Source organism: Barbatula barbatula (assembly GCF_947034865.1).
Source record: "Barbatula barbatula genome assembly, chromosome: 7".
Classification (NCBI taxonomy): domain Eukaryota; kingdom Metazoa; phylum Chordata; class Actinopteri; order Cypriniformes; family Nemacheilidae; genus Barbatula; species Barbatula barbatula.
In genome coordinates, this window is record NC_136770.1 from 5598173 (window position 1) to 5621396 (window position 23224).

The following is a 23224-nucleotide window of genomic DNA, read 5'->3' on the forward strand; positions in this document are numbered from 1 at the left end:
CGAAAGTTATTTACTGAATATCAATACGATAGGAATCTATTCCCATTGTATTCCCAAATGACAACATCATTTGAAATATTCACAAACACTGACTTATTATGAAAGTTAATTGGTTATTTGTCATGAACCAAAGTCTATATTCTCCGGTGTGAATGAAAAAGATGGTTTAGTCATTGTGTTATTATATTGCCCATCTCGGAACGGACTTTAAAGTTGTTTAAGAGGATTGTGTGCTTGCGCTTAACAGTTGAGCATATGCACATCCCAGATATTGTTTTCTTTATTTTCTTTATCCATGGAATTTTTGATGTTTTTTTATGTTTAAAAAATATATCTTAATCACTTACAGTATTGTATATTATTTGTTATATTTCCAGATCTGTTGACAAATACAGTACAGTTAAACATAATCATGAAATAATGATGTGGAACACCATAGTGGTTCACCGTAGCGTATATTTGGACTGATTTGAGATAAATATCATTATTATATTACAAGACTAAATGCCGTTTGCAGAATGTCAGTCAAAATGATATTTTGCATCCTCACGACATTGTGATAAAAAACAACGGTGTCTGTATAACAGAACACGTCAACAGAAGAACTCTTGAAGAGGGCGTGTCCTAAGAATCACTGTCCGTGATTGGGTGGAGCTTCACTGGCGTGCTGACGTGTGTTCCTGTGCGCGTGAGTGCAGGAAGTTTTTAAAGGGTTGCTGGTGTGCTGTAGGTAAGTCAAAATAACTTCATAATTCGCATGATTTACACCGTTTAATGTGTTTGTTTAGCAGTTTTGCCCAGCGATTATAAAATATATGATCGTTTAAAAATCATTTGTCAATCGATGTCTAACAGAACAACATTCTGACATGTTTCATTGGCTCTAAAGTGTTACAGTATTTTTATTATATTCACTATGTACAAATATAAGTAAACATGTCTCTGTGTTTAACAAAAAGCTGCTTTTTGAAAGATGTTGTGGTTTTGGTCTTTCGGTTGACAGTGGACAGTAGTCGAAACAACACATTTGCATCGATCTGCTGTTTGTGACATTTTTCACTTCTGGTAATATTATTTTTAATGAAGGTAGTCAAAATGTGCCTTTTATTCTTGTTTCGGTGTGGTGTTCTTATTTATTCGGGATTGTCAATTTAAAACAAATTGACCAGTTTCAGGAGTCACGTGATGCTGTTTACTTGCTGCAGCTGGTTACACATCTTTGGCATCCATTCCTTAAAACAGTCCTTGTGCTCTTCGAGGTTTACAAGAATTTCGTTAAGATTACACTTATCATTTTTGTGGGTTTTAAAACCTTTATCGAGGTAACATGTATTTATGTATGTGTATGTTTCACTAAATAGAGGATAAATAAGAAACGAGGGAGGCCAAAGTGAGTCAATTGAAGAAAAGACAACACTACACTTAACAGATTAAAGAAACGATTAATCATTATATTCATTCTTTCAAATTCCTTTGTTCCTGTTAAACTGGCTAACACGGCATTCTAGTGTTTTTGCAGACTTTAAACCGTAGAAGATTTGGACAGAGATAATAACCACAATAACCCTTTACCACTGTCCTGGACTCCTGTTAGAGATATTTCATTTAGTCATCATGAAGATTAACGTTCTATTTTTAATGTTGTATGTTCAGTACAGCTGGAATGAATGTCCGCATCGGTTGTGATTCACATTGTAAATTTAGACTGTCAGCTATCATTGTATATTATAAATGATCAAATTAATCCGCGGATGTCTTTTTCTGTGTCTTCCCATACACAAGCACACAATTCCGCACAACAGCAAACGCAAACAGCTGAACCTGTTATTAACCAGCTTTGTCTTTGCGTTCTATTTGCACGTTTGTGTTTGTCAACTAAAAGTTAAAAACCTGTATGTTTTAAAGCTGTATGTACAGCAGGGTTATGATGTGGGAGCAGTTGAATGAGCAGTTGAATGTACTGGGTCTCTCTCAAAATCACCAGTGTCACCCTCTTTGTTAGTTCCATCCACACCATTACAGACAGAGAGAGAGAGAGACAGAATAGGGGTTCAATTTAAGGTTAACCAGGTTCCAAACAAAGTTCTTTGTGGTGTGGATGGCAAGTCCAGATAGAGAGCAGTTAACTTTTGAACTTGTTTCAATGGCAGTTGAAAGGTTTCAGATTCTACAGGAAAAGGAAATCAATCTCATATGTCAATCTGGGTAAGGATCATTATAGATTAGTCTATGTAGAAGATGTTACTCGTACGTTTCAAACGTGAAACAGATTGGCTTTCTTAACACAGTTAACGGCTTCAACTGTCATATAAAAGTATGAAGAGATGAAGCGTTCTGGGGCATTTCTATTTTTCTGTAGTAAAGATAAACAGATCTTAAGTGTTCTGAGATCCTTGGCTCAATGATAATCACCGTGACCCTATGGGATATGCAGTTGTTTCAACATGTGCAAAGTGCTACTTCAATATGAAACAGAGCTTAAATATTCATCTTTTCTCAAAAATGTTTAGGTGAAGGGTCATTATTTATTTCCCAAGTTAAGGTACACTTTGACCCTTGTACATCTGGTGTATCATTTAGTTTACTACTATTATATTCTTTTTGGGAGGAAACAATCTTACCTAAATTAAGCACAGTAAGTTAACTTTTGGCATGATTATATCTGCCGACATCTCTGATGATAAAGTCTGGATATTGAGGATCAGACTTTGGCTCTGTGTGCAAAGGTCACAGTCACACAGGAAGCGTCTGGTGATGGAACAGAGAAATCTGACAGTATGTCACAAGAAACCTGAAATGCTGGTCTAATGTTGTTATTTGAACCTAATAGTTTGCGAGCGGCTGACTCGATTGTCTTCATTCTCAGTGTCAGACGATGAATTACGTGGGTCAGCTGGCAGAGACGGTTTTTGTGACTGTTAAAGAGCTTTATCGAGGGCTGAACCCTGCCACGCTCACAGGAGGAATCGATGTCATCGTTGTTCGACAGCCAGATGGCAGTTTCCAGTGCTCGCCTTTCCACGTGCGTTTCGGAAAACTGGGAGTCCTTCGTTCCAAAGAGAAAGTGGTAAGAACTGGGAGAACCTTTCACACACACAGCAATCTGAAGGTGTGTTTTCCGCTTAATGTAAACCCTGAATGTGTCCTCAGGTGGATATTGAGATCAACGGTGAGCCTGTGAATCTGCATATGAAACTGGGCGATAATGGAGAGGCGTTCTTTGTGGAAGAGAATGAGGATTTTGAGGTACGATGCTCTTAGATGAATCGCCTGTGTAATGCCTCTGTGTTAAATGTGTAATGTTGGTTTTACAATTGACATGCTCTCTCTCTCTCAGACGAGGGTACCTGCTCACCTCTGCACCTCTCCGATTCCCACTGATCTTCCAGAAGTTTCTGAGTTTACCGAATCTCCCTCCATCGTCAACTCCTCCAGTCACCGCAAGAAACGGCGCAGAAAGCGAGCACGTTCCGACACACACCTGGACACCACGTCGTCATCAGATGAGAAAGAAAGTTTAGACCAGGATGTCCATAAGGAGGAGTCGCTGATGGTGATGAGGTTGGGAGTTGTTTTCTAGTTTATTTAACGTTGCAACACGTAACTTTTAACTCTATATCACAATCTCTGGTTGATCTCTGGTTGAGACGTAAAATGTGAATTGAGTTCACATATTCTTATTAAGTGACAATTTAAAAAATGAGGGTGCTTAAAAGGTTCTACACTGCCATGCCATTTTTGGTGCCACAAAGAACCAATCAGTCAAAGGTTCTTTAAAGGTCCAGTGTGTAATTTTTGGGATGATCTATTGATAGAAATGCAATATAATATACATTGCTATGCCTTCAGAGGTGTATAAAGAGCTAAAAGAAGGTTGTGGGCTATACAGCTAACTCACTCGTAATGTGTTTATAATAGTAAATCTATATACTACTCGATGTCAGAGGAACCCAGTGAGGAACCTCAGAGCAGAGAAGTGCATCCACACTCCGAAGGAGAATGTTCTGTCAATGAGAGGTAATCTTAAAGTGACTTATTATAGGATGAATTTCTCCCTCAAACCTACCCTCACTGATTTTCTTTCTTTAGTGTGTTCTACAGTCGCCCTCCGTCTCCTAAGAGCGATTCAGAATTGTGTAAGACGCAGGAGCCTTTAGGACCTCAGATGCAATGGAACTGGGGCGCTTTTCCCAAGGTACCCTGCTGTGGCGAACTATTCTATGCAGAGAGCTTTAATCTCAGGTGAAGAAACTACAGAATGTCATGTTTATTGTTTTTTTTCTTCTTCTGTGCAGGTGTGCCAGGCAAAGAAAGAAGAATCAGAAGTCCAACATAACCCACCTTCCCCCATCACGCCCTTCGACCACTCCCACTTCCGGACAATCCACCGTCAAGCATCATTTGACATCGAGAATGCAGATTCCCTGGCAACCGTGACGGTGGTGAGACCAGAACCTCAGATTGGAACAACCAGCTCGGTTCCTCATGAAGTTCTCCATTCAAGTAACACACAGCTGGACAACAGGGTCACCGAAACGCATGTTGTGAACTTGCAGTTTACAGACGACTTGCAGCCCTGGACTGCAGTGGAGATCAAAGACAGAGTTAGATGTATAGACAATGGAGCTGACACATCAACTAGACCAAGAAACACAATCCATGAGACCGATCCTGCCAACAGTGCTGCCAGTACCATAGTTTCCAAAGAGAGTACAGAGACCCGTGATAATTATATTGTCTCAGATGACTCAAAAAGTCAAGCAAGCACTCGTGTTACATTTAGCGAGGTGGACGCTGTTAAAGTTTTAGAAGCAGAAACTGTCATAAACTCGGCAGACTTGATCAATGCCGCACCAAAGCCTATCGCCCAAAGCTCTCAAGACAACTCTGGAGAGCCAGAGGAGGAGGCGGGGCACGAGACTTTCAGGACCAATCAAAATGCTGTGTTGACGCCAACTCTGGAGGCCGTTATCAAATCAGAGGATCAGATGGTTCTTGCAGAGTCCTCGAAATCAACAGACCCTCAGGACAAGAGGAAAGGTAGTCGACTGAAAAACAGGCATTCATTAGGAGATACATTATCAGCATCTTTATCGCCATCTCTGTTTAAAACATCATTGCAGGTTACTTAACGTAGTTACAGTATCTTTACGTCAAACTTACATTTCCGGCCCAAAAACTGACCTGACAGCTCAAGTTTTAAATCAATATTACAAGCTTAACACTGCGAATCAGGGTAAGACAGATTTTTCATGCATTTGCTCAATAACTCGTAACTTGTTTTTCTAGTCAAGCGCAGTCATCATTTGGGACCATCTGACATCTATCTTGACGACTTGTCCTCTCTTGACCCTGGTGTTGCTGCTCTCTATTTCCCCAGGAGGTTAGAAGTGAAATATTTGATTGGAAATATAAAAAAACAAAGGCACCCAACTCTGACTTTTTCTTTGCTTTTACTACATTTCACCAATTCTTTGCTCTATATTATTAGCGAGCTGGAGTCGTCCTGCTGCTCTGACCTGGATCTTCGTTCCAGCCTGCCCCCTGAGACCTCTCCTCCATCACCTCAGTCACTGAACAGCGCCTATGTAGACAGCGGCACAGAATATCTGTCCGACTCGATGATGGACACGCTAGATGTGACTATGTCCCTGTGCGGGCGAGGAGATATCAGTCAGATCAGTAAAGGTATTGGCGGAGAATGCGAGATCTACATTTTTCCTATCCAGCATCCCTGACTTGAACACCAGATATGTTTTGATTTAGCTTTTGGTTTATGTGGGAAACATTAAGATTGGTTGTCATGTAACAACATGTTATCCTGTGTTATAATGAAAAGTTTCTGTTTTGCAGAAAAGTTCACGGAGAATCTTGTGAAGTTTCAAGATTTTGTCAATAATCCTGGAATTGTTGAAGACCCAAACCTAGTCATCTGCATCAACTCAAAGTTAGTGCTATCACAAGTTTTTGACCTCTGTCTAAAGTTTGTTATTTACAGTGTTAAAAAATTACTTCTTTACTAAATAACGATATTTTACAATAGCATCTCATTTTTCAAAACTGTGACTTGACATGCTAAATGTTATTTTAGTTTATTCATGAAACTTTATTACCAACAAAATATTGTATTAGTATAGTACTTATGTTTTAGTATATAATATGCTGTTGTTTTTCTTGTATGTTGTATGTTCTGTATAAAATCGTAATAAACATCTGTGACATGATTATAATTTGCGTCAACTCTATTCTCTTGTTGTTTCAGATATTATAACTGGGCTGTGGCTGCTCCAATGATTTTGTCAGTTCAGGCTTTCCAAAAGAATCTACCAAAGGTTGGTCAGGTCCGAGATCTAAGATCAGTATTTTAATGATGAATCTTTCAGTGAAAATGTGTGATGTTTTTCTGTTGTAGAGCACCATTGACAAACTAGTCAAAGATAAGATGCCAAAGAAATCCGGCCGCTGGTGGTTCTCCTGGAGGAAGAAGGACATGAACAATATTGAGGTTCAAACCAAGTCTTCAGATGAATACATTCTAATAGACACAGTGATGAAAGACCATTTAGAGCTTAAAATGAAATTGTGTTTCTCATTTAGAGAAATCCAAAGCCTGAGTCAGAGGCAATTCAGCCAGAAGCATACGCCTCCAGCACTGGACCCGCTTCACTGGAGTAAGTGTCATTAAGGGAAATTATATGTGCGTTGTATTGCAATTTGATGTTTGCCCCATAAATCAGGATTTATTTTGTCTGTCTTTTGTGTGTAGGAAGTCCTCTATTGAACTCTCGAGTGATGAAGATGGTTCTGTCTCCATGAGGCAGAAGGCTGCAAGTTTAAACATGGCACAGTCCATTAGTCAGATGTATCGTAAATCTCTGCGGCTGACCTCTGAACAGATAGTAAGCTTCTTTTACAGATAGTAAATCTGTGTGTGTGACAAAATTATGACAAAAGTTAAGATGAATTTTCTTTGGTGTGCAAGAATAGTAGAATGGTAGTAAGAATATGCTAATAGCACCTAATTGGTACCTCCTTAAAATTTTTTATTATAACAATTTAAGTGGAATAAAAAAGTATATAAATTGTATTTTTAGTCTAAATAGATTTATATATTAAAATAAATGTGTTTTACATTTTTATTTCAAATGTATCAAGCTTTTTATTGTCATAAATTCCATCAGACATTCTGTAGTAACCTGGATGATTTGTGTTTTGTGTGTCAGGAGAGTTTGAATCTGCGTGAGGGAGCCAATAAAGTGGTTTTCAGTGTGACCACACAGTACCAGGGCACGTGTCGCTGTGAGGCGGCCATTTACCTGTGGAACTATGATGACAAGATTGTCATCTCGGACATCGATGGAACCATCACAAAGTGAGTTATAGAAACGTAGAACATCTTTAAACACTTTAAGATGCATAAAGGCTCTGTTGAATTCATTTTCTGTAGTACGTGTGTCTATGTAGTGTAAATAAATCGCTTCTCCCTTTTACCCTGTCAGGTCAGATGCGCTGGGTCACATTTTACCTCAGCTGGGGAAAGACTGGACTCATCACGGCATCGCCAAACTATATCACAAAATACAGGAGTAAGACTTAGACGCCACTGTAACCAGTTTCTGATTGTATTAAAGCTCATTGTGTCATCATCATTTAAGAAACAATGAGCTATTAGCTGCTGAGCGTTATTGGCCTCTTTTGCAGGAATGGCTACAAGTTCCTATACTGTTCAGCTCGAGCCATAGGGATGGCGGACATCACTAAGGGTTATTTACAGTGGGTCAATGACAGAGGTACTGTTCTACCTAAAGGACCAGTGCTACTGGCTCCAAGCAGCCTGTTTTCTGCTCTACATAGGTGAGCAAACCTACACACACACACATTTGGACAAACTGATAACAGTATAAGTGACCTTGTGTGGGTTTTCGCAGGGAGGTGATCGAGAAGAAGCCAGAAGTTTTTAAGATCGCTTGTCTCACTGATATCAGGGATCTCTTCCTCCCTAGCAGATGGCCCTTTTACGCTGCGTTCGGCAACAGAACTAATGTGAGTGCCTTGACTTAGAAATATATATTCCTCTCCTATGAATTTTGGGAAAGCTTGACCATGTTTTTCATTTGTTTATATGAAGGATGCTTATGCGTATAAGGAAGTTGGTGTACCAGAGACTCATATTTTCACAGTGAACCCAAAAGGAGAACTCGTACAGGAGAAGACCAGAGGCAACAAATCCTCGTAAGGATCGAAAAAGAATGCACACACTATATATATATATATATATATGTATGTAAATATAAATAAATATACAGTATATATATTCGCCTTTTCATTTTTTACACCCATAAGACGGCATGACTTCTAAATGTGCAACACAATACAAATAATTTGACTTAACCAATTTGCTGGACCAACATCTGTGTGTTTGTGTGTTGTGTTCACAGTTACTCTCATCTCGGCGAGCTGGTGGATCATGTCTTCCCCTTCCTCTGTAAGGATTTTATCGCATCCTTCGAATGTCCAGAGTTCAGTCATTTCTCATACTGGAGAGAAACGTTACCTCCGGTGGACCTCGATTCCCTGAACTAGACTCCACATACACACATACTGTTCGTTTCCTAGCACTGGTTTCATTCCAAACTAAATCATATCTGCTGATCAGAAATCAGTTGCACGTTTCTACTGTGTCTCTACATTAGCATTAAGAAAATATTGAGAAAGTAAATGTGCCTTTACATCGACAGACACCATATGTCAGATATTTATTTCTGTCCACATGTCAGCCTTCATGATTTTTTTTTATTTATTAAAAACAAGTTAACTAGAGTATAATACAGTTACAATGGCACTTTAACTAGATTATCATCAGGAGGTCTTTGTGGGTCTCGTGAATGTAGGTTTCATTCAAGTTCTCTACCAAATAATGTCCAATAATCCTTCCAAATAGTTTTCCTTAGTTTGTTTTTTTAATTACATCTTTTAAAATATTTACTTCTTGGGACTGGTTATTGTAAGCGTGTTCATGTTTTATATAGGCCTACTGTATACAACTCAATTGTCATTTTATTTATTTAAAGCATCTGAATTGAGCTAAAAGCAAAGACAATCTGGAACGCAGTCCATTTTTGTTTAATAAGATATTGAAACAATAAAATAATTTGTGAGATTATTATGTGACATATGTAGCTTCATTTGACTGGGCTATTAACTTTGGTATTAGACATGTGTTGGATGGGTAAATGGGGTATATACAGTAGGCCTACTTCAGGTTGTTAGAGGACTGCAGTGTAACAAACAATCCTCAAATGATGTGTTTTTCAGAACAGGTGTGCTATTATTGTTCTACACATTTTAAATATTTACTATTTGTTACGAAAACCCAACTTTCATAGAGACTTGGGTGGACTTTGGTGGGAAACGCCCTACACTGGCAACCACCCAGTACACTATTGTGCTGGCACTTTTGCACAAGCCATCTTTAAAATAAAGTGTTTATTACACTGGAGTGAATTTACTGCAAATGTCTTTCTTGTACCATTTTCTGCTGCTTAGTACAGATAAAGTTGCCACATCACGGTGTTTGGCAAAGAACCCGGCCTATATATTTTTGACACATCATGATTAATATGTAAAGTAAAACACACACATACAGTGGTGAACCTTTGCATTCTGAGCTCTTGCTTGTTGTGAAATTGACATAAGATTGTATTGACTGCAGCTGAGCTCAAGCAGGAAACATCAGAGTATAAATAAAGGCGTGGAGGGCTGTAAATTCACTTCTGTTGGCAGGTGTGCAATAGCAACTCTTCTGTTGTTCTATGATAAATTATTCATGTTTTACATCTCATTCATCTCATGTATTTCATATCTGAAGCGGTGAATCTTAATTTAGCGTCACTGTAATCCACAAAACGTGCTGGTAAGTATTTTAAATTATACAGATCGGTGAAGAAAAGTAAGAAACTATTTACCATACTGTAACATGATTATATTAAAGGGATTATTAACGCGCGTGACCTAAATCTACGTGTTATACGGTGATAAACAAACAATCGATTACGTTAACAGTGAAGCCAGGAAAACGAAACTCGCGAGATTACTGCAGCCGTTATACATCGAGCTGACTACAGATTAGCAGAAAATAAAAGCATGTCACATATGCTACGTTAGCATGTAAAAGTGGAGAGCTTAGCTATCTATCCAAGAGTTGATTTATACAAATGTCAGACTCGGAGTTTAAAGGTAAGACGCGTTATTTGCATTTCTTGTTTGTCTTAAAATGGCTAATAACATGCGTGTGCTATAACGTGTTATATCGTCAAGTTTGTGATGTGGTTTAGCGCTAAAGGGGTTGGGCAGTAGTGGAGAAGATGGGAGATGTCACTGACCAGCTCCAATAAAGGACGTCGATACGAAAGATGACGTTACCCTTTACAAAAATTACAGTGGTTTATTATAGCAAAGGTGTAACCAGGTTTTGGCGGATTGATAAACGTGTGCATCACCTTAGTTTTACAACAAACATTATGATTATAAGGTTTATTGTTAAAACAACTGTGGTTACTAGGGTGTTATTTCCAATAAAAGCAATGACATGGTTTTAGTTGACTTAGTTTTTCGTAAGGGTACATAAGCATCCTTACAGTAGAGTGAAGATTACCTTTAAAGGGATAGTTCACCTATAAATTGAAATCTTGAATCATGTGCTCACCATCATGTCAAAATCGGTATGACTGCAGAACTCAAAATAAGATATTATAAAGAACGTAAACAACATTGCCCCCCTTTGACTTGCTGTGTAAAATCTGATGAAACTGAAACTTCTGGGCGACGTATCACAGATAATACGTCTTGTAGATGTAAATGCAGATATCAATAGACATCTCCAAGATGTTTTTGACTATCAGCGAAACCACTGAGACATTTCTTCTTTTGCAGAAGAAAGTCAATACAGGTGTTGAACGACGTGATGGGAATAAACTATTTATATTACTATTTATATTACTTGTAGGACTTGTAGATGATTCCATGTTATATAACCAAACGCTACTATTGATTCTATAATAGTGATGTTTTTAAACGTTTCGCGTTGTATCTGGTATAGACACGGTCATATGTTACTGTCACATTGATGTACAGATGCACTTTCATGCGGCATGAGCAGTCAGTAAGCACAGAGCTGCGCAGTGCAGCAGTGCCAAAGCATAACCCATGTAAAGAAAATCACTTTGCGTATAACTGACATTTTATGGGTGTCAGATGGATACAAAGAGGCTTATCTTCTGGACTGCCGCTTTAAGATGTAACCATAGCAGCAGCCAATGTGTAATTTGTGTACAGGATTGTACCACTCTATTACAATAAAACTTTTTTGCCTTGTTTGTATTATACAGAAACAAACATCATGGCTCAGATGTCTTCTGAGAGCTTTCTAGAGCCGGAGCTCATCTGTCCCATCTGTCTTCATGTCTTTCTGGACCCAGTCACACTACCCTGTGGCCACAGTTTCTGTCTGACCTGTTTGGAAACACCGGAGAGGGATAAAACCTCTCAAGAACTTTGTTGCCCAGTGTGTGGAGAGCAACATCTCAGCCCTGAGTCCTTACCGAGAAATATTAAACTCAAAAACATTGTTGAGAGCCACAAAGACGGAATCGTGCTCACAACCGGAGATGAACATGATTGCACTGTAGAACACAAGGTGATCAACAATAGCGACGGCTCTGTTAGGAAAGAAAACGGAATAGATACTGTGGGTGAAAACTGTGAGTCTTCGGAACAAGACGCTCCTTTGGAGAACGAATCAAATGAACGCAGATCTAGGTTACTTCCAATAATGAATAGTGTACATGAGAAGCTTGCTATAGTGGATGATCTAGTGACTAAAGAAAAGGAAAGAGAGGCTTCGGTCAAGTCGACACATGCTAATTTGAGGAAAGAGATGGGCAGTATACTGGAGGAAATGGTAGAGCTAGTTAAGAGCTACAGCATTGCTGGAATGAAGCTTTTGGAGTTCGAATTGAAGAGCAGAGAAGATGTTGCACCGAACAGAGTAAAAAAACTATCCGACCTTCAGCAGCAATTGAGGACTACAGAACTCCATGTCAGAACCCTAATGGATGAGAACGACGACACTTTTTCAAGTAATGAGATTGAAAAGATTGAGACCCAAGTTTGCAGCTTGATTCCAGAGCCATCTGAGGACTCTCAAAGTGAAATGGAGTTATCAAGCAATTTAAAAAAAGTTTGCGTGGAAATGGAACGGCACAATACTCAACTCCGTCTTGGCCTTGGATCCGCTCAGCGAGCTTTACGAATTGTCCTCAATCCTTCGGAGGTGACGTTTGACCCAGAGACCATCCACCCCAACCTGCTCTTGTCCGAGGACCTTAAAACAGTGTCTTTCAGTGTAGCAAAGCAGCCATATCCAGCCAATTCTCAGAGGTTTTCTAGTTTTTTCCAGGCTCTGAGCACTCAGAACTTCTTTAGAGGAGAACATCTATGGAACTTGAAGGCCGACGGTTGTACCTGGGTTTTAGCTTTGTGTTATGGTGGGCTTCCCCGCTCTGGTTCTGGTAGTGGACTGGAGAGCAGCGCTGGTTCTTGGTGCCTCATGTACTGTGATAACCTGCTGAGGGCTTATGAAAATGGAAAGGACACGCCACTTAGGCGTACACTGTCTCTGAAGAAAGTGGAGATACACCTCAGCTTTAGTCGCGGTACATTAGCCTTTTATAGCATTAGTGATGTGAGTGGGGAAAAAACTCATCTTAACACGTTTACAGTGAACTTTACACAGCCTGTGTATCTGGCTGTTAGGATGATGTCTGGTCATCCCAAAGCACACATAACAGTAAGCTAGTGATCTCATATAAGATGTAGCTACACTAAAATCTTGGTTGTGCGGGACAAACTTGCAAAGGGTTTCATTATGAAGAGATGGTTCTCCCCCCCAAAAAAGATGTTTCCTAATGTTCACCTTTTATGCCTTGCTGGTTTCAATAGCTACATTTCAGCCTTTATAAATATCACATTGTTATTGCAATATTTTAATTTTTGAAAATAAGCATTTCCATTAATCATAGGCTAGGTATGTAAAGCGTTGAAACACGAAGAAGGTGATATTTGCACTGTTACTTTGCATTTCAAGTCATGCCAATGCTGTTCGGTCCGTGTACTGAGCGGCCAATGGATTTTTTCTTTTGAAATTAGAAATCCAAAAGGTTTTTTTGTGTGATTGTAGAAAACGGCAAATAAAAAAATACCTGTTCGTAATCAGGAATTAAAATACACATGTGACAATCTTGTCTCTATTTTGTTTGTTTGTAGTGACCCAGAAGTGTAAGCTATCGAGTAGTTTGATTAACTGGGCTGCGTTCAGCCCCGACAAAACTAACACCCTGTTGTGATGACGCAAGAGTTGAACTATGGCAGCAGAGAAGGCCATTCTTTGTGTTCTTTTGGAAATATCTTCGAAGAACGATGAAATCAGTATAAATACATATTGAATTCAGCAAACTTTACTTGGACCCATTGTGCATGCTGTCTCTTTAATACCGCTTGGGTTATACATATGTTGCTGTGATTGGGCTGACATTCTTGACACACCCACCAAACAACTAAAAACGTATCTCAAACTCCATTGCAAACCGTTTCAAACATGTCGTTCAACCCGGAAAGCGATGTAAAACGCTGTGCAGCGGTTTGAGCTTGAAAATGCCCCTGTTCTGTTGATATCTTTGAAACATGTCGTTGCACGAATATCCAGATCGGCTGAAAAAGAAATGTATGAGTTCTGCCAGCTTTTGCTGGATTAATGATATCAGATAAAACTATTTTCCGCAGTCAACTGTGACCTGGTCCCACAATCCATAGGAAAGCACAGCAGGTCTGAGGATAAATCACAGACAAACAAAACATAAAGAAAACCTTATCTGATTTAAAGAACCTTATGTGATTTAAAGAAGTTAAGACCGGTCTTGAAGAAAGAAAATTAGATGACTTACTTCTAAGACTAGTCTAAGACTAGACTCGCGGAGGATGACAGCAGCAGCAGGAGAGCATTGATGTTTTAGAATTATTTTGACAAATACAGAGCCAGAAAATTATATTTCATTTTAGAGATATGACACGTTTATGTAGATTAAAATTAAATTAACCAACCATAGAGATTTAAAACACAATAATGCACCAATATAATGCAACAACATATATTAAAACACTGAAATGTACCGTTGTTGTAAATTACATACTTTTATTTAACTAAAGCTTTGAATGGTTATTTAAACATTTCAAGCCGTTTCAGGTGCGTATTGAATCTCGGGATAGCCAAAGCTGATACGTTCATCCTTAAATTAATCCTTCCGAGTCAACAAGCAAACTGCACAAAATAGAGACATAGGATTTTCACACGTGTTTTTTAATTCGCCATTACCATTTATAAACACATTTGAAAAAAAATCAGACAACAGTTTCCCGTTTTCTATAACCAACGCAAAAAAAAGCTTGATTCCCGATTTTTGGTTTTCAAAAGGAAAATCCGTTGGCCACTAAGTACACGGGCCCTGTTAAAATGCTATGCTTTTCTACTATATGCTCTCTTTATAAATCACCATAAAAATTTACCTTTACCTTTTCCAGATTTTTGAGTGATGTCTTTTGAAAACGCCTATGTATCGTATTCTACTTTAAAGCTTTTATTTTGAAGTGTTAGCTAATAGCAGCCGTCACATTTGGGACGTGGTTGAGTCTTTTATTTTGAAATGTCTTAGAAGGCAACCATCAGCTTTGTAAGTTTCCAGAGTCTTTTATTTTGAAATGTCGCATCGACGGCGGCCATCTTTGCTCCGGTAATGGCATTCACGCTGACTTTTATCTGACAAGCGACGCGACTGACGCATCAGGTTCATTCCCGGCTGTAAACAAGAAACAACCGACATACGATTTAAAGTGATTATGACTCGAATATACCGAATGGTGATAGTAATACTGGATAACATCAGCCTCTGATCAGATATCGTTGAAGTTAAAGGTGAGCTGTGTTGTTGTGGTTTATCACCTGATATGTCGTGTGTCACATGATATTAGTCAATATTTACTAGAGTTGAGCCGGATACTCGGCTGAAACGAGTATCCGGTACGGATAAAGCATATTTGCCGAGTACAAGTATTATACGAGTAATACGAGTCAATATCTGTGCTCGGATGGAATAAAAATCCTCATTGGGTAGCTGACTGTGTCTGTGTTCTGTGATAGGCTAGTCACAGCGCCCCTCCATTACACATACAGATTTGCTGTGTCCCGCTCTGCTCACTCACACACAGAATGCTGAGAAGAGAACAGCTCTCTTTCTCTCTCTGTCTCTCCCTCAGTCACTCAGGTTCGCGGGTCTTTTCCGTTAACGTTTAGGGTTTCTTCAGCTTCAGGTTTGTTTTTTATTTCGTTTTTTTTTGCAGTACTTATTAACAGAGTTCTGGTAAACGTAGGGTTTGTTCAGACGTGGTGCTTGGTAGAACGCGACTAGCGTTGCGTCTCTGCCTGTCTGAGATTTTTTTTCTTTTTTTAACCGTCTGCTGATTCTAACCAGTTTTTTGACTTCAAGCAAAAAAATAAAGTAAGTAAGTTAGTGGTATAAATGCGTATTCTGATCAACGGGTTCTGATCAACCCATAGCAATTGCATGATTAAAAATAACATACTGGTTAAAGCCCCGCCCCTTTCAAGACAACCCGACAACTTCCTGGTTAAACCCCGCCCAATTCCATGTTAGGCCCCGCCCAGTCCGAGTACAGATACAGATACGGATAATTCATATGGTTAACAGATACAGATACAGATACAGATAATGCTGTACTCGCTCATCCCTAATATTTACACGTTAACGTTACATCTGTACAGTTCCGTTGAGATACAAATAACCTTTTATTAAGCTTTAGATTTTTAAAACGTGATAAGTTTGATAACACAGATTCTGATCTCTGTTATGTAACGTTTATGTATAAATAAACACACACATGCACATTCCAGAACAGGGACTTACGTTATATTTGATACAATTATACGCTTGAAACGAGGCATTGTGAAACATTCAGATGCCTTCATGTAACATCTGTGCTATTAATTTGAATTAAAGTGATATTACAATTGTCATTGTTGTGAATCTATATACCTCTACGTATTAACTAATATTAACTCTGGCATATGTGCCATGTATTTAAATGTGATGCATGCATGTGACCACTGTGAATTTTAATCTACTATTCATTGTTTTGACTATTTATCATTTTTATTCTTGGAACTTCTCTCTCTCTACATATATTTATTACTTTGAAATAAAGTGTTGGCAGGTGACTGTGAATTGAAGCTGATTTGTGTGTTTTACACAGGTTTTATTCAGGATGTTGGAGAGAGTTACGGAGAGTGTAAGGTTTGCTTATTATGGCAATACCAGTGTATTTCCCACAGTGGACAACAGCTCTGAAATCATTCCAGACCATGAGATTAACATCACAAAACCGCACAAGTGTCTACAGATACTTTATGAGGATATTGGAAATTCCAGGTACAGTCATTTTCACTGTTATACGTTTCAAATTTGTTTGTGGACAAGGTATGTTTATTTTTCTTTTGTAAATTAAATCTGCTGGCAAAGCTGTTTCCAGTTTCACTTTAACAAAGCCACAGATTTAGAGTTGTGATTTGTGTTGTTATAATTGCTTCCAATGTTTCCTCATCTGTAAGTCGCTTTGGATAAAAGCGTCTGCTAAATGACTAAATGTAAAAAATGTGTCTTTGCTTTGGCTTGCATGTCATTGTTTTTTTTTGTAGAATACGCATGCAATTTTAGTCTATTATAGGTGTACATACACTATGTATATAGCCTACAAAGTCGTTATTTGAAGTTTCACTACAGTATTATGATAAGTATGTGATACTGACTGTAGTTTGGTCTGGGCTCTTTGCCATGTTCAAATTTCTGGGTAAAGTTAAGCAGTGTGTAGACTAAAGAGCGTTCTGTGTGATTTAACACTAGGACCTTCACTGGAGTGGTGCAGGGTATTTACATGAGCTTTTAGTTCTGCTTTCATATCTGTGCAAGCTGAAGTAAATACTTCCTATCTCATGGGACCCATCAGGCTGTTTTCATCTTCTGTAGACATAACTACACTACACCACTATGTACAATTTGCATGTTTATGACATGAGGCTTACCAGAAAAGATGGCTGTTTGATGCTTTTGCCACGATTACTTCTTCTCATTACATATGTAAATGTGTTATTAATTGTATTGTATTGTTTTATGGAATAGTTTTCAAAGCACAAATATATTTTGTGCAAGAAATACAAAGTCTTGCTTGGCCTTAAAGGTTATGCTTGTGCTGGAGAGGCAACGCTATTCCTATGAACCTTTGACAAATTAATACACGTAGTTTATTACAAGTTTCAAACATGTAAGTATCTTTTACATGTTTTCATAAATTGTGTTATAATCAGCAGGTATCAGCATAGTTAATACTTTATAGGATTTTTTATTCTTTCAATTTTATGGAAATATTACTGTTGCACTGAATATATAAACCGTAAAATTAATCTAAAAATATGGGTTCGTTTCCCAACACTAAATCGAAGAATAAAAACACTAGTCTTGAAGACTATGTGTGTGTATAAACGGGTACTTTCCATCACTGGAAAGTTGAAATTCCGGTTTTAGATGTGTGTGGGCTGGTATTCCAGTAATAAAATATTTTTTTTATTTTCAGAGTTACATTTGTAAACATGATCAAGATTTTACCAAGCAATAGAGTTGATGTTTCTTTGCAGTGCTTTTATAAGTGTTTTTAAAATGTATTTATTTTTGGTCAGGGTTCGATTCTGGGACCTAATGCTCCTGATCCCGAATGTGGCGTTCTTGATATTCCTAATATGGAAACTTCCTTCTGCTCGTGCTAAGATCCGCCTCACCTCCAGCCCCATCTTTGTGGCATTCTATATACTGGTAAGCACCAGAACGTTTCAATGGCATTTACCTGAAATTTCCCTTCAGAATGAGAGCTGATTTAGTAGTAAACGTCAGGGTGTTACACACTCAACATGAAAGACACCTGAGGTCATGTGACTTACTGAGTAGAGTCTGTTACTTTTTTAAGCATTTATAATTTTTAGGGCATTTGATTTATACTGCAGTTGATTGATGTTAATGGAGGGACCTGAGCATTTGTCAAGAGTCTGTTGTAGTGTGACATCAGATTTTATGTGGATTTTGTTCTGTATGCTTCAGGTGTTTGTAGTTGCGGCAGTGGGCATCACACGTGCTATAGTTTCCATGACAGTAAGCACATCCAGTGCCGCCACCCTCATAGATAAGGTAAAACACAACACCCACACATTTCTAAATGACTTCGGTCATTGACGTCTGTTGTTCTTGAACTCAAGATGTCGTCCTCACTCTGGAAGACATCCTTATGTTCCTTACACACTGGAAATTCAATACTTGTCATACTTCAGTTACAGTGGGGGAAATAATAATTTGTTCCTCTGCTGATTTTGTAAGTTTGCCTGCTTACAAAGAAATGAAGGGTATGTCATTTTTATGGTAGGTTTATTTTAACTGATAATAACAACCAAAGATATCCAAGTTATAAATTGATTTGCATTTCAATCAGTGAAATAAGTATTTGATCCCCTACCAAGCAGCAAGAATTCTGGTTCCACAGGTTGGTTGTGTGCCTATATGGACAACAGATTAGTCCTGTCACTTTAAGAAAGTACTCCTAAATCAGCTTGTTATATATATATTTAAGATGCCTGCCAACAGAATCTGTATCTTTCATTTCAACCTCTCCACCACCATGGTTCAAGACCAAATACGTTTTAAAGGATGTCAGGGACAAGATTGTAGACCTGCACACACCTCGAATAGGCTACAGACAGAAGCTTGGTTAGAAGGAGAGAACTGTTGGAGCGATTATTAAACATATTAAAACGAATTAAAAACGATTAAAAATATATTTCCAAGACAACCAAAGAGTGGCTTAAGGAGAAGCACATTAAATGTCCTAGCCATTCTTTAGACCCTAGTCCTATAGAAAATCTGTGGTAGAGACTAAAACTCCAATTTGCTGAGCGACAGCCAAGAAACCTTAAAGATTTACAGAGTAGTGGACTAAAATGTATCCCGACACACGTGCAAACTTGGTGACCGGCTATCAGAAATGTCTCTGTGCTTGCTGACCATAGTTTCTCCAGCAAGTATAAAGTTCTGTTTTGCTCGGGGATCAAATAATTATTTCACTGACTGAAATGCAAATCACCTTTATATAAAAAATGTTCCCCTGATTTTTTATCAGTTAAAATAAACCTACCATAAAAAGTACAGACCCTTTATTTCTTTGTAAGCCGGCAAACTTACAAAATCAGCAGGGGACCAAATAATGAATTCCCTTACTGTATGTTTCTGTGTCATTACTGTGGACATGTGCAACATGCATCCCAGACACGCACAACTATTTTTAAACATTGTCCACAGCTAGTAGATATGAATTACTAACATTAAATGGATTTATAGTCTTATATACTAGACTTATTAGTTAGTGAGTAATGTCAATATCTTGTTAAATTATTACTGGTACTTTTCTATTATAAAGAGAAATACATTAGAGAATGTATTTATTATCAATATACTGGATTGTCTGTTTATATTTTACTAATCCCCTGATGATGACATCAGAAAATATGCAGTCACGTTTTCTATTTCACTTACCTGACTATGGACACATACGCTTTAAAAACAACAACAGAAAATGCTTTAAAAACCTTAAGAAAGAGTTCACATGGGTATTTTAAGCACCAAATATTATCTATGCTGAAAACCTTTGGTTTCATCTTAAGGTTGACATTTGCATTAACTTTCTATTCTAATCAATGGATGTTAAAAGTCTTTTTTACAACAGTCCTCAGTTCAAAGTCTCTGAAATATTGTTCCTAACACATTTTTCTTCAGTACTGAATAATATCATTAAACGTGTGGCTGTAGTTTTACCGACATTTATTTTCATATACTGTAATGAATGCAGTGACAAGAAATGTTTGCTGATGTCTCTGTGCACGTAGGTGCTTTGGGAAATCACACGCTTCTTTTTATTGGGTATTGAGCTCAGCGTCATCATACTCGGATTGGCTTTTGGTACGTTTCTACATTCTGGATGTTTTTAAATTTTACACTGATCTCAGGTCTGTAAATTGACATGTTTTGTGATGGTGTTGGCTCAGGTCATCTGGAGAGTAAGTCCAGTATCAAGCGTGTGTTGGCTATCACTGCAGTCCTGTCTCTGGCTTATTCCATCACACAGGTATCTATCAGATAGAAACACTATAGTATAAGTCATCTTTTCTACATTTACCCCATGATAGGTCCTAATAACATACGATAGTAAAAATGTGAATACTATTACAACAAAACTGATTGTCTGTCATAAGCAGCCTGCACAGTTTATGCTACAATCTAAAAATTGTATATTATAATTATTAATTACTTTCTCTGTTTATAAAAGTTTTATAGAAAAGACGCTGTGTGTTACAGAGATGATCCTCTCCCTTAACCATAGTACAATCACAGTCATTCATATAGCCTCACATAAGTTATTGTTTTAATACAACATCTGCTGCTCCGTCAGGGAACTCTGGAGATCCGTTACCCAGATAAACATCTCTCGGCCAAAGACTTCAACATCTACGGTCACGGCGGGCGGCACTTCTGGTTGGCCAGTTCCTGCTTCTTTTTCCTGGTATTATTTTTTGTGTTTTGTGTTAAATAATTCATTTATTTATTTTTCTTTTTAATAATTCTGAATTGAACATTTTCAGGTATATTCTCTGATAGTCATTCTTCCTAAAACTCCACTCAGAGAAAGAATCTCATTACCATGTGAGTAAATACACAATGTCTCACTTAAATGGATAATTCCATATGCTATCAGTCATTTTGACCGATACGGAAGAAGAAAGAAAATCATTTACAGCTGTCAATAGCATTTTTATGTGGCATTTATTTGTAACGTAAGCTTTGGGTCTCACTGCCTCTCTCTGTGTTTTGTGATCATTACTGTGATCTCTCAATGTTTGTTCTGCCGTCAGCCAAGAGAAGTTTTTATGTGTACGCTGGGATCCTGTCCATACTGAATCTGGTTCAGGGGTTAGGCAGTGCTCTGCTCTGTGCTGAAATCATTGAGGGCCTGTGGTGAGCATATCCAACTAAACAATTGAACTCTAATGAATATGCAAGGAAATTTATATTTATACACAACTTTGGTGTGTGCTCTGAAATAAATCCTAAACCCTGTCAATGAAAAGTTATTATCAGTTAAACTAATATAATGCTTCTGTTATGCATATTGTTTAAATCAATAAATACAAGTAAAAAATGATCTCAGTTGATTTCTGTGTATCTTCTATAGTGATTCTGTCATTGTGTTTCCTCACAGCTGTGTTGATGTGACCACATTCTTGTACTTTTCCGTCTTTGCTCCCCTGATCTACGTGACATTCCTCAAAGGATTCTTTGGGTATGTGAAGGTCCTCTGTAATGCTGTATTTCCTTTTGTTGCTGCAGGATCTTATAATATAAGCCCCAGTTTTTCACTCACTCTTGCTTTAGAGCTCTCAATCTGTTCTTCAGCTTAACTGTCGTGCTGTGGGGTCAGATTTTATTCAACAACAGAACAGCTTCATGCTATGGCTCTTTTTACAGTATACTGTTTACTTTTTGTAAAAATTGAATCTTTCTTTCTTTTCCTTCCTGTTTTCTGTTTTATTCCCTGTTCTCCTTAGTTCCGAGCCAAAGATTCTCTTCTCCTACAAGTCGCAGATAGATGAGCCAGAGGACTCTGATGTTCACCTGCCCAACACTTCCTCATCAGGTCTAGGCAGGAAAGATCTGGATCATGGGTCGTACTCCAGCACGCAGATCGACGGCTCTGGAGCGTACCTGGACGACGTGGTGTCTGGACCGTTTGGAGCAGGAAACAGTATCAATAGCATTGACAGCGATCGATGGAGAAGTATCAATGCTTGAGATGGAGAGAGAGAGAGAGGTTTAAACTGAGAACGTTTTAAATGTGATCTCCAGATGACTCATGTTGTTTTACCAGCTGAAGAGTTTGACGTGCCGTGGATTCAGTCTGTCATGCACGACCTTTCAATTTTTCTGCCACAGTTAGTGCCCTGTTGTTTAAAAGTTAATTTCATTGTATTACATTTTCCATTTTAGCATTCCATTTTTTTATAACTCCGTGCTCTTAATTTCACATCTGTGTCCATCACAGCTCTAGTAGAGGCACATTCAAGACTTTGAAGTACATAATCTTCTGAGGTCGATTGCTGATCATTTATGTGTACAACATTTCAGGCTGGGTTAGATTCTGTACTGGGACCAGCGGAAGTGCTCATTTTGAAAGTTTATGTTCTGCCGCAGGGGTTTCCGTGCACTCAGAATCAATTAGATTTTCTTTCAATTCTTTCATTAGTCCACCATTTATTTGAGAATACTTTACTTATTCTTAACTGAGCATTGGTGCGTATCGGTTCAAAGGCTTCAGGACTGAAATCCACCCTGGCTTTGTTTGTTTATAAAATCATTTATTTCCAGATCCTGGTTGGATTCAAATTTTATTTTTGTCTTTGCGTTTTTATTTATTTTAGTGACATGTTAAATTTGATTTTAGTCTGTTATAAAGGGGGATGTCAGTTGTCACTGAAGCTCAGTTTAAAATCTGGGTCTTGTTCTTACTGAATGGAACTAAATGGAATTGACCTTTGAACTGGCTGGTTTGTCATAACAAGTTATCATTCCATGTATACGAAATTGTGTTTACTAGAAAAAGGACCATATGGAAATAAGATATTTGGTTTAAATGCTTGTATATGAGAAACAACAAAGTTCGAAGTTGTGTACAAAATGTACCCACATCGGCCAATCAAATGTGGTTAATTATATTATTATTGTCTATTAAATTCGTCCAGAGTAAAATGCTTATTTCTGTTTATTGCGTTGATCATCTTTTATTTGATTTGGAAATAGTTTTTAATTAAAATGTGTCCATCTAGATGTTTGTCTATAATTTTTACTAGGTGAACCAAAATCAAAGTAGTTGCGCTCTGTTTTAAACCGTTGGTAAACTTGCAAGCTCGTGATAAAGGTATAGTGTAGTATGTAAAGAATGTGCTGCCACTAAA

General features: G+C 38.0%; 3 protein-coding genes across 7 annotated transcripts; all 3 read left to right on the top strand.

The window, feature by feature from the left end:
- The first annotated feature begins 588 nt into the window (after nt 1-588).
- LOC306896416 (phosphatidate phosphatase LPIN3) lies at nt 589-9499 on the top strand. Of its 2 annotated transcripts, none has more exons than XM_079460386.1 (20): nt 589-730; nt 2867-3067; nt 3151-3246; nt 3338-3561; nt 3919-4017; nt 4090-4195; nt 4296-5040; nt 5290-5383; nt 5492-5688; nt 5854-5947; nt 6263-6332; nt 6413-6505; nt 6598-6671; nt 6767-6899; nt 7224-7372; nt 7500-7586; nt 7702-7854; nt 7929-8043; nt 8129-8232; nt 8439-9499. In XM_079460386.1, exons 2-20 carry the CDS (start codon nt 2876-2878, stop codon nt 8581-8583), a joined length of 2970 nt encoding a protein of 989 aa, XP_079316512.1. In that variant the 5' UTR covers nt 589-730; nt 2867-2875; the 3' UTR covers nt 8584-9499. The 2 variants fall into 2 exon arrangements, with proteins under 2 accessions (XP_079316512.1, XP_079316511.1); XM_079460385.1 differs by lacking the exon at nt 589-730 and adding an exon at nt 2019-2205.
- A 165-nt stretch (nt 9500-9664) lies between these two features.
- Nucleotides 9665-14629, top strand: trim107 (tripartite motif containing 107). Of its 3 annotated transcripts, none has more exons than XM_079460389.1 (2): nt 9665-9783; nt 11388-14623. In XM_079460389.1, the coding sequence occupies exon 2, from the start codon at nt 11399-11401 to the stop codon at nt 12854-12856; it is 1458 nt and encodes a 485-aa protein (XP_079316515.1). In that variant the 5' UTR covers nt 9665-9783; nt 11388-11398; the 3' UTR covers nt 12857-14623. The 3 variants fall into 3 exon arrangements, with proteins under 3 accessions (XP_079316515.1, XP_079316514.1, XP_079316513.1); XM_079460388.1 differs by having other exon boundaries at nt 9678-9913; nt 11388-14629; XM_079460387.1 differs by lacking the exon at nt 9665-9783 and adding an exon at nt 9982-10236 and having other exon boundaries at nt 11388-14629.
- Nucleotides 14630-23094, top strand: tpra1 (transmembrane protein, adipocyte asscociated 1). 2 transcript variants are annotated; one of them, XM_079460390.1, is made up of 11 exons: nt 14630-15025; nt 16381-16556; nt 17858-17990; nt 18273-18359; nt 20105-20177; nt 20264-20343; nt 20668-20778; nt 20858-20918; nt 21128-21230; nt 21475-21555; nt 21821-23094. In XM_079460390.1, exons 2-11 carry the CDS (start codon nt 16393-16395, stop codon nt 22062-22064), a joined length of 1137 nt encoding a protein of 378 aa, XP_079316516.1. In that variant the 5' UTR covers nt 14630-15025; nt 16381-16392; the 3' UTR covers nt 22065-23094. The 2 variants fall into 2 exon arrangements, with proteins under 2 accessions (XP_079316516.1, XP_079316517.1); XM_079460391.1 differs by lacking the exon at nt 14630-15025 and adding an exon at nt 15102-15608.
- The last annotated feature ends 130 nt before the right edge of the window (nt 23095-23224 follow it).

What these genes read in the sequence shown, in the direction of transcription:
- LOC306896416 (XM_079460385.1), top strand. An exon ending in AAGAGAATGAGGATTTTGAG is followed by an intron (nt 3,247 to 3,337) that starts GTACGATGCTCT and finishes TCTCTCTCTCAG; the next exon opens with ACGAGGGTACCTGCTCACCT. An exon ending in TATCAGTCAGATCAGTAAAG is followed by an intron (nt 5,689 to 5,853) that starts GTATTGGCGGAG and finishes TCTGTTTTGCAG; the next exon opens with AAAAGTTCACGGAGAATCTT.
- trim107 (XM_079460387.1), top strand. Translation starts at nt 10,215, where the DNA reads ATGTCAGACTCGGAGTTTAAAG. An exon ending in GTCAGACTCGGAGTTTAAAG is followed by an intron (nt 10,237 to 11,387) that starts GTAAGACGCGTT and finishes TGTATTATACAG; the next exon opens with AAACAAACATCATGGCTCAG.
- tpra1 (XM_079460390.1), top strand. Translation starts at nt 16,393, where the DNA reads ATGTTGGAGAGAGTTACGGAGAGTGTAAGGTTTGCTTATTATGGCAAT. An exon ending in GAGGATATTGGAAATTCCAG is followed by an intron (nt 16,557 to 17,857) that starts GTACAGTCATTT and finishes ATTTTTGGTCAG; the next exon opens with GGTTCGATTCTGGGACCTAA. An exon ending in TGGCTTATTCCATCACACAG is followed by an intron (nt 20,344 to 20,667) that starts GTATCTATCAGA and finishes CTGCTCCGTCAG; the next exon opens with GGAACTCTGGAGATCCGTTA.